The sequence below is a fragment of the Orycteropus afer genome, unplaced genomic scaffold (assembly GCF_000298275.1).
Source record: "Orycteropus afer afer isolate SDZICR_OR568_19922 unplaced genomic scaffold, OryAfe1.0 scaffold00120, whole genome shotgun sequence".
NCBI classification, from domain to species: Eukaryota; Metazoa; Chordata; class Mammalia; order Tubulidentata; family Orycteropodidae; genus Orycteropus; species Orycteropus afer.
In genome coordinates, this window is record NW_006921707.1 from 5,819,608 (window position 1) to 5,830,843 (window position 11,236).

The 11,236-nt window shown below is 37.9% G+C and overlaps 1 protein-coding gene across 1 annotated transcript in view; it reads right to left on the minus strand.

Moving 5' to 3' along the window:
• ANAPC10 (anaphase promoting complex subunit 10) overlaps positions 1-11,236 on the minus strand; it is a 141,290-nt gene that overhangs the window by 99,598 nt on the left and 30,456 nt on the right. Inside the window, exon 2 of the mRNA XM_007944101.2 lies at positions 2,416-2,506. Coding sequence (XP_007942292.2) covers positions 2,416-2,506 — 91 coding nt within the window. The remainder of the gene's footprint in view (positions 1-2,415; positions 2,507-11,236) is intronic.

Here is an 11,236-nt window from a genome sequence, read left to right on the forward strand (position 1 = left end):
AGATCTTGAAACATCCTTTGTGATGATGAATGCCACGCCATTCCTTTTCAAACTGTCATTCCCAGCATAGTAGATCATATGGTTGTCTGATTCACTCACTGATCTGCACTAAACACTCTAATTAGCCATTAGAGAGATGAAAATCAGAACAATAATGAGATACCATTTCACCCCAACACTAATAGCAAAGGGATGAGGTAAAGGAATTGCTAGATAGGTAAGAGGTAAGTATTTGATTTGGGTGAAAGAAAAGGCAAAATACCTTTGTGTTCTGAGTGACCAACACAATAAGGAAAAAAAAGGTACAGAAGTACAGACAATAAATATAAACACTTTATATATACAATACTGCATTATCAGTAATAAACATTAATCTACAGGTAAATACATAGGTAGACAGGTTGAATGATAAGGTATGGCTAGGCAAGACAGAATAAACCCATGACCACACGTAAGTCTGGCAGACGATATTTCTACATATGTATTTGTATGTGTTACAAAATGTCCATACAAATAGAACTAATAGGGGGCAAAGTTACGATAACTTCTTAGGCATAGCCAAACACCCTGAGGGAGCGAGTTGTTGGACCTGTGGGTTTGGGACTATGGTCATGGGGGACATTGAGCTCAACTGGCATAACATACTACACAAAAACATTGTTCTACATCCTACTTTGGTGGGTAGCAACTGGAGTCGTAAAAGCTTGTAAGTGGCCGTCTACATGCAACATTGGGTCTCTTCTTGTCTGAAGCAAAGAAGAATGAAGAGCAAAGATGCACGGAAACAATTAGTCTAATGAACTAGTGGACCATGAGAATCTCAGCCTACATGACCATGAGACCAGAAGAACAAGATGATGCCTGGCTACCACTGTCAACCACTTGGAAAGGGATCAGTGCAGGAGATCCTGGATACAGTAGGAGAAAAATGTGGAACAAAACTCAAAATAATAAAAAAGACCAGACTTACTGGTCTGATAAAGACTGGTGAAAACCCTGAGACTATGGTCCCTAGTCACTCTTCAAACCTGGAACTAAACTCACTCTTGTAGCTTCCAGCCAAACAACAGACAGGCATATAAAGTGAACATTTTTACCAGGTAGGTACATTCCTTAGAACAATCAATGGTGGGAGATCAGAAGGGCAGTATTTGTATAGGAAGATAGCTTAGAGGGCAGAAATGCACAGGAAAGGAGGACACAGAAAAGGTAACCACAGGGCAGAAGTGGGAAGAGAGCTGTTACATATGGGGACTGCAATCAATGTCATAAAAAAAAAAAAATGTGTATGAATTGTTAGAAAATGAATTTGCTTTGTAAACTTTCACCCAAATCACAATATGAGGGAAGAAAAAAAGCTTGCCAATTTATACCCAAGGATAATAAAAACAAGCAACTAAAAATACAGTAGAATGTTAAAATAGAGCACATAAATGGAACAAGTTAACTGGTTTCCATCTACTTCAGTAAATTCAAAGCAATTGACCAACATATGACTGTTGCCCTTTCCCAAAAAAATAACAAGAATTTTCAAAACTGAAAACATCCTTAGAAGTTCTAAGTTAAAATCATTTTTTTTTCCAAACGGAGGCACAAATTTGTGAAGTTACATGAACAGTCTATAGCTGTCATCATCACTCCAAATATACTCAACACAATGCACTAAGGTGTAGCACTGATCCATAAGTAAAACATATTTTTCTGAAATTACCTTCTGTACTGTGTTGAACAGTGTCCCCTCAAAATTCATGTCCTTCCCAGAACCTCCAATGTGACTTTATTTGAATATAGGGCTGTTACAGACATCATTAAGTTGAGGTCATACTGGATTAGGATGGGCCCTTGATCTAATATGACTGGTGTTCTTATAAGAAAAAAGACAGACAGACACAGAGGGAAGACAGCCAAATGAGGACGGAGGCAGAAAACAGAGTTATACTGCCATATGCTAAAGAACATCTGGAACCAGCAAAAGCTAGAAGCAGCAAGGAAAGATTTCTCCCCTACAGGCTTCAGAGAAAACATACCCCTTGCCAATACCCCGACTTCAGACGTCTAGCCTCCAGAGCTGAGAGAATAAATATGTTTTAAGCCACTTAGTCTGTGGTACTTTACAGCCCTAGGAAGCAAATACATCTTCTGAAAATAAATCATACTTAAAAGTGTATTTGAGAAGACACTGTGTAAAAAGTGTAAAAAGAATCATAATCATCATAGGAAGTGCATATAGGACAAGAGAGAGTGACCTTGCTTACAATGGAGTTGAGCAGAAAGATAATCTCTAATTAAAAAAAAAAAAAAAGCAGTGAGTGTTCACTGTGATTTCTACATTTCTTCAAATTTTATGTAATAAAATAGATTTCTTTGTTTACTCATTACCTCCACTCAAAATTGAAAAATGCAAAAATATATTACCTGAACTGGATGTTCACTAAATGAGGCTGGGAACCATCTGATTGCCAGTAAGTTTCTAGATTGTCATCTCGTAACTGATCCACTCCAAATCCTAGAAACACCAAAAGTGACAATAATAAATTCCTATGAAAAAATAGGGAGTTATACATTAAAAATGTAAAATTACCATATATACTTGTCCAAAAAGTTTGATTCACAGGATTGTCAGAACCATAATTTAGATTTAACCAGAAATTTCTCCACCCTTTCATCCAGAACCTCTTAGAAGTATTGCTTGCACACACAAAAAGCTTGTATTAGGACCAAGTGTACTTGGTTGTTGGTTTTAGATTTTAAAAAGAGCATCTTCTAGAATATACTGTAAGGTCAATATGTATTTAAATCTAGTTTATTATATTTTCTGCAAGCTAATAAGAAGAATGATGCTCATATTTATCCTAAAAAATTCTGAAAAATAAAACAGATTCTAGTAACTTCAATATATCTGTTATGACAAGAAAAAGAACTTAAAAATTTTTTCAAAACTCACAAACATTTTGAAACCAACTGTTTCTAATTAACATTCTGGTTAACCAAAAATGAAATTTATCTCATATCATCTAGTTATTCCAAATAACTGAAGTTGAAATATACTGTTTGTTCCTGATTAAAACCATACCAAATTGTACTTATTACAGAAACAAGACTGAATTAGTGGCAAAATACAGATATTTCACCAAAAAAATTGAGAATATAGTTTCAACTTATTTTCTTTTATGACCAAATAATACATTCATTATCAATCAAATTTAAAATATAACAAAGAGAAGATAGTCTCTATACCTCTCAGTAGGAGATCTTGGATAGAGTGGGAGAACAATGTGAAACAAAATTCAAAATCATTTATTAAAAAGAAGGACCAGGTTTGCTGGTCTGATAGGAGCTGATCAATCTGCTGAGACTATGGCCCCTAGCTGTCCTTCAGGTCTGGAATCAAACCTGCTCCTCTGGCTTCCAGCGAAACAAAACAGGCATATAAGCTGAACATTTACAATACGTAGATACAGTGCTTGGGGATATCAATCATGGGAGAATAGAAGGGCTGTGTATATACAGGGAGACAGCTCGGAGGGCAGGAGTGCATGGGAGGGAAGAACACAGGAAAGAGGTAAATATGGGGAGGAAGTGGAAGGGGAGCTGTATAGTAGGTTTTAAAATCTGGGAATATGAAATCTCTTGCTTTGTTCTTCTTCTTCAATAAACCTTTGCTTATCCGAGGTCTCTTTCCTTTCCATATAAAGTTAGTGACTGTTTTTTCCATATCCTTAAAGAATGTTGATGGGGTCTGGACTGGGATTGCACTGAATGTATAGATTGGTTTGAGAAGAGTTGACATTTTCACAATGTTTCATCTTCCCATCCATGAGCATGTTATATTCTTCCATTTATGTTGATCTCTTATGGTTTCTTGAAGCAGTCTTTTGTAGTTTTACTTGTACAGGTCTTTTGTGTCCCAAGTATTTTATCTTTTTGACTGCTATCCAGAAGGCTGGCAGTTCAAACCCACCAGCCACTCCTTGGAAGGAAGGTTGGGCAATCTACTTCCCTAGTGATACCACCTCGGAAACCTAAGGAGGGGTTACTATGAGTTCGATCCGACTCAATGGCAGTGAGTAGGGTTTACTGGAAATGGTATTGATTTCCTTATTTCTTTTTCAGCAATCTCTTTGCTGGTGTAGAGGACTCTAACTGATTTTTGGATGTTGATCTTGTATTGTGCCATGATGCTAAATCTCTCAATTAGTTACAGTGGATTTTTTTACTGAGTCTCTTGGGTTTTCTAGGTATAGGATCATAGCATAAGCAAATAGGGATAGTTTGACTTCTTCCTTACCAATTTGGATGCCTTTGATTTCCCTTTCTTGCCTTATTGCCCTGGCTAGGATTTCCAATACAATGTTGAATAAAAGTGGTGATAGAAGGCATCCTTGTCTGGTTCCTGTTCACAAAGGGAATGGTTTCAGTCTCTCTCCATTGAGAATAATGTTGACTGTAGGTTTTGCATAGATGCCCTTTACTATGTTGAGGAATTTCCCTTCTATTCCTATTTTGCTGAGAGTTTTGGTCAGGAATGGGTGTTGGATTTTATCAAACGTCTTTTCTGCATTGATTGCTATGATCATGTGGTTCTTTTCATTTTGTTTTTTCCCAAAGGGGCAGGAAGGCACCATCTTCTGAACTCCTCTAACCCCACAAGAGGAAGACAGAATTACCATTAGTTGCCCAAGGTCTATTCCTGCGAGGCCAGACATGCTGCCTCCCTCCAGCCCTTTCACCAATCCTTCACCAACCATTCCTCTCGCAGCACCCACCACCTCTGCTGGGTTCGATAATGCACTGCAGTGTCCACATAGAACTCACAGATTATGGGGTTTATTAGGGAAGCAACAGACTACAATTCAAGTTCAGAAATGCACTCAGTCTCTTGCAGCAGGCAGTCTCAGTAGCACATTGCTCCCTCAGCAGCATGTGTTTCTCCCGTCTCTCTCTCTCTCTCTCAGCAATGTATGTCTCTTGCGTCTCTCTCAGATACGTATGTCTCTTGCGTCTCTCAGCAGCATGTCTCTCACATCTCTTAGGAGTGCGTTGCTCTCAGCAGCACGTCTTTCTCAGCCAGCAGTTAGAGGGACTCCACCTCTAGGAGGGCTCCTTTTGAACCTGGCAGAGTGGCCAAACTAACCGATCCCAACATCAGAATTCTATACACCTGAGAGAGAGCAAACTTCCCATTAAATTACTTCCTGCTGCTCCCAACAGAAATACCCTAGGTGGACCACTTTAACAATCAGGAGCTACTCACTTGCTCATGGCAAATTCCACCACGGAGTTTACAAAGACTTATGGCTACAAAAGCCACACTATGTACCACAGTTTCATTTATGTGGTAGATGATATTGACTGTTTTTCTAATGTTGAATCATCCTTGCATACCTAATATGAACCCCACTTGGTCCTAATGAATTATTTTTTGGATATACTGTTGGAGTCTATTGGCTAGGATTTTGTTGAAGATTTTTGCATCTATATTCATGAGGGATGCTTGTCTGTAGCCTTCCTTTTTAGTGATATCTTTGCCTGGTTTTGGTATCAAGGTTATGCTTGCTTCATAAAATGAATCTAGGAGGATTCCATCCTTTTCTATGTTTTAGAATAGTCTGAATAGGATTGGTGTCAATTTTTCTCTTAATGTTTGGTAGAATTTCCTAGTGAAACCATTTAGGCGAGGACTTTTTTTTGTTGGTAATTTTTTTATGACCTGTTCAATTTCTTCTTTTATAATGGGTCTGTTCACCTTTTCTAACTCAGTTTGTGTTAGTTTAGGTAAGTAGTGTGTTTCTAGAAATCTATTTCTTCCAGATTTTCAAATTTGTTGGAGTACAGTTCTTCATAGTAACCTGATATTATCCTTTTTATTTCAGTTGGTTCTGTTGTCATGTCGCCCATTTAATTTCTTATTCATGTTATCTGTATTCTCTCCTTCTTTTCCTTTGTTAAATTTGCCAGTTGTTTGTCAATTTTGTTAATCTTTAAAAAAAAAACAACTTCTAGTCTTGTTGATTTTTTTCTATTGTCTTTCCATTTTTTGTTTCATTGATTTCTGCTCAAATCTTTAATATTTCCTTTCTTCTGGTGACTGTAAGCTTTTCTTGCTGTTCTTTTTCTAATTGTTGGAGATACTGGTTTAAAGTGTTGATTTTGGCTCTTTCTTCTTTTTTGATGTGTGCATTTATTGCTATAAATTGGTCTCTGGTCACTGCTTTTGCTGTGTACCAAAGATTTTGGTATGTTGTGTTTTAATTCTTATTTGACTCAAGGAATTTTTTAATTTCATTTTTATTTCTTCTCTTACCCAGTCGTTTTCAAGGAGAGTGCTGTTCAGTTTCCATGTGTTTGCTCTTTTGCTCTTTTTCCATTGCTCTTCCTATTGTTGATTTCTAATTTGATAGCATTGTGATCTGAGAAGATCTTTGCAGTATTTCAATGTTTTTAAATTTATTAAGGCTTGCTTTATGGCCTAACATATCATCTATCATGGAGAATGTTCCATGTGCTCTGGAAAGAATGCATATTGTGCTATTGTTGGGTGAAGTGCTCTGTCAATAAGGTGCTCTGTCAATAAGGTCAAGTTGGTGGATTGTATTGTTTAGCTCTTCTGCATCTTTGTTGAGTTTCTTTCCAGTTGTTCTATCTTTTGTTGAAAGTGGTGTATTAAAGTCTCCTACTATGATTGTGCAGTCATCTACTTGCCTTTTTAATTCTGTTAAAGTCTGATTTATGTATTTTGGGGCTCTTTCATTGGGTCCATAGATATATATTATGGTTATATCTTCTTGTTCAATTGATGGTTTAATCATTATATAATGTCCTTCTTTGTCTCGTATGGTGGTTTTTGTCTTAAAGTCAATTTGATCAGAAATTAATATTGCCACATCTGCTCTTTTTTGGTTGCCATTTGCTTGATAAATCTTTTTCCAACCTTTGATTTTTAGTCTATTTTTGCCTTTGTCTCTAAGGTGTGTCTATTGTAGACAGCGTATTTAATCCATTGACAGTCAGTGTTATTATTGACAAGTATGAACTGGTTGCTGTCACTCTGTTATGCATTTTTTCTTGGTGTTCCTGGTTTCTTTGTTCCATATAATCTTCTGTGCTGAGTTCACTGTATTTATGAATCATGTTATCATTTCCTTTGTTGCTATTGTTTTAGTATTTGCTAAATATTTGTGCTTGTCTTCTTTTTTACTGTGATGTGAAGGTTTATCATCTTTCTTTGAGGTTACCCTTTGATTTATAATTTTCTCCTCAAGTTTAGAATAATCCATTCTATCTTGCAACTAACTCTCTTGACTTCCTCATGATTTAAAAGTTCTGTAATGACACTATCTTTTCCCTCTTTTTGGTTTGTAGTTGTCCTCATTTGCCAATTGATATCTCTGGTTCCCTGTTTACAATCTTGAAAGCTTATTTTACTTTGGATACATCCATAACTGTGTTGGTTTCTGGGTGATGTCATCGTGGGTATTAATGGTCAGTTGTGGTTTGCTATTATTGATTCTCTGTTTAAAGGACTCCCTTTAGTATCTCTTGTAAGGTTGGTCTGGTTTAACAAATTCCATTAACTTCTGCTTATCTGGAAATCTCCTAATTTCACCATCATATTTGAGGGACAATTTTGCTAGGTATGTAATTCTTGGTTGGAAATTTTTCTCTTTCAGGTTTTCTGGAAATCTCCTAATTTCACCATCATATTTGAGGGACAATTTTGCTAGGTATGTAATTCTTGGTTGGAAATTTTTCTCTTTCAGGGTTTTTTACGCCTTTGCCTCCTCACTTGCATGGTTTCTGCTGAGAAATCAGAGCTTATTCTTATTGGTTGTTCTTTATCTTTCTTTCCTTTTTAATGACTGTTTGCTCTCTTCTTGTATGATGTCCTTGATGTCAACCAACAACTCGTCCAGTTTTGGGTCATTGGTGTTCAATGCATCAAATCTATTGTTCAATGATCTCTGAATTCAGGTGGATGTAATCAAGGCCATATTTTGGTTGTTCTGGACTTGTTTTAATTTTCTTCAGCTTCAACTTGAACTTGCATATGAGTAACTGATGGTCTGTTCTACAATCAGCTCCTGGCCTTGTTCTGACTGATGATACTGAGCTTCTCCATTGCCTCTTTCCATAGATGTACTCAATCTGATTTCTGTGTATTCCATCTGGTGAGGTCCACATGTATAGCTGCCATTTATGTTGTTGAGGAAAGGCATCTGCAGTGAGTAGGTATTTGGTCTTGCAAAATTCTATCATATGATTTCCAAGGCCATATTTTCTAACTACTGATAATTCTTCTTTGTTTCCAGCTTTCATGTTCCAAACACCAGTAATCATCAATACAACTTGATTTTGTGTTTTGTCAATTTCAGACTGTAGAACTGGATAAGTATCTCTAATTTCTTCATCTTTGGTTTCAGTGGTGATGCATAAATTTAAATAATAGTAGTATTAACTGATCTTCTTTGTTGGTGTATGGATATTATCCTATTACTGACAGCACTGTACTTCAGAATAGATCTTGAAACACTCTTTGTGATGATGAATATGTCATTCCTCTTCAATTTGTCATTCCTGGCACAGTACATCACATGATATCTTATTCAAAATAGCCAATACCAGTCCATTTCAGCTCACTAATGCCGAGAATACTGATTTTTATGTATTCCATCTCCTTTTTGACAACCTCCAATTTTCCTAGATTCATACTTCGTGCATTCCACGTTTCAATTATTAATGGATGTTTCAGCTGTTTCTTCCCATTTTGTGTCATGCCCCATCAGCAAATGGAGGTCCCAAAAGCTTTACTCCATGCACGTTATTAAGATTCAGTCTACTTTGAGGAGGAAGCTCTTCCCCTCTTCCAAGGCCGGGAGCTGGTTGTTGAACAGACCATCTGAGGGGTCATCTCTCAGGACTGTATCAGACCATGTTTCAGGGGTATTCATAAAGTTTTCTAGTAATATATCAGACAGTGTTTCACTGCTATTTATAATAATAAATTTATAATGAATGATCCATTCTTCTTCCCAGACTGTCTTCATCTGGAATTTCCACTGAAACCTGCCCACCTTGGGTGACCCTGCTGGTATTTGAAATATCAGTGGCATATCCTCCAGCCTCACAGCACCACACAAGCCACCACAATACTACAAACTGAGAGATGAGTGGTGGAAGCCAACTTCTACTTGCAACAAATTCCTCATCACGATCACCTTCACCAGCTGCACATGTAGCTTTTAAATCATAGAAAAGGCTTCAAGCTGTTTCTTACACTAAACCACTGCTATTGAATCAATCACAACTCATAGCCACCTTGTAGGAGACTTATAACTACCCTTTAGGACAGAACAGAATTGTCCCACAGGGTTTCCAAGACTATAAATCTTTACAGAAGTAGACTGCCTCACCTCTCTCCCATGGAGTGGCTGGTGGGTTTGAACTTCTGACCTTTGTGTTAGCAGCCAAATGCTTTACCCATTGAGCCACCAGAGCCCCTTTCTTACACTAACCAACCAACACTAAAGTAAGGCTAAATAAGAACTATATGGATTTGTTCCTGCTTACCTACAAATTTGACTTAAAGACACACTTAGCAATGGATCTTCCATATACAGAGACTAATATAGGCACTTCTAATATAGGGACTGCCTATATACATATAAATATAGATCTAAAACCAACCGGTTGCCATCAAGTCAATTCTGACTCATAACGACCCTGATGTTGTTGTTGTTAGGTGCCTTCAAGTCAGTTCTGACTCACAGTTACTCTAAGTACAACAGAATGAAACACTGCCCAGTCCTGCACCATCCTCACAATCATTGCCATGCTTGAGCCCACTGTCACAGCCACTGTGTCAATCTACCTCATTGACAGTCTTCCTTTTGTCACTTACCTTCTACTTTACCAAGCATGATATATCCTTCTCCAGGGATTGGTCCCTTCTGATTATATGATCAAAGTGTGAGAGACAAAGTCTGGCTATTCTTGCTTTAAAGAACATTCTGGCTGCACATTCTCTTAGACAGATTTGTTCATTCTTTTAGCAGTGCATGGCACATTCACTATTATTTGCCCTGCATGGTTTCTAAGGCTATAAATCTTTATAAAAGCAGACTGACACATTTTTCCCTTGAAAAGCTTCTGGTGGTTTCAAACCACTGACCCTCTGGTTAGCAGCTGAGTACTTTAACCACTATGCCACTAGAGCTCCTGCATAAATACACAGAGATTTATTTTAAGGAAATAATTCCCAAAGTCTCAAATTTGTAGGTCAGGCATCAGGCTGGAGGCATCTCCTTCTCCTGACTCAGTGCTACTGTTGTTGTTGTTGTTATAACATGCTGTCGAGTTGATTTCAACTCACAGTGACCTCTCTTTGGGTTTCTAAGGCAGTATCACTATGGCAGTAGACTGCCCCATCTTCCTTCCAAGGAGTGGCCAGTGGGTTTGAACTGCCAGCCTTCTGGTTAGCAGTCAAATGCGTTAGGCACTACACCACCAGAGCAGGTCAGGCAGCAGGTGGCTGGCTCACATTCCAAGAACTGGAGGTGAGAGGATGCCAAGTCAAATGTGGGCTTGAGGGAGAGCAAACTTTTCAAGAACATCCATATGTATCACTGTAGGCCACACCCCCAAGGAAATTTCCCTTTCCATTGATTGCTTACACACATCAGATTACAAAATGGAAGATGATTACATAATCTGCCAAATACTCAGAATCATGGTCTACCCAAGCTGACACATAACCTTAACCACCACAGGGACTATTACAACTGAGACACATACCTTGACTTTGAAGACTCCAAGATGGATAACATATGGACTCTGTGTGTGTGTGGGGGGGGGGGGGGGGTTGTCTATCTCATGCATTAGACCTATGCTAGAGCTAGCTATATTTGAATTAAAAAATGTACAAATTTTAAAATTTGGTTTCTCACTAACACTAGTCACATTTCAGCTGTGTGTGCTAGTGGATACTGCATTAGACAGTACAATAAATTCTACTGGACACCACTGGTAGACTTAAGCAGATTAGAGATGAAGAATTTAACTTCTTAAAAACACTTCTCTTATATGAGTTGAATGAACATTTACCTCAAGTAGATACACTCCTTGGAGAGAACAATCATTGAGAAAGAAGGGCTGCCTATGCACAGGGAGACAGCTGAGGAGGCAGGAGTCCATGGAGGGATGGACACTGGGAAGAGGTAACTATGGGGAGGAAGTGGGA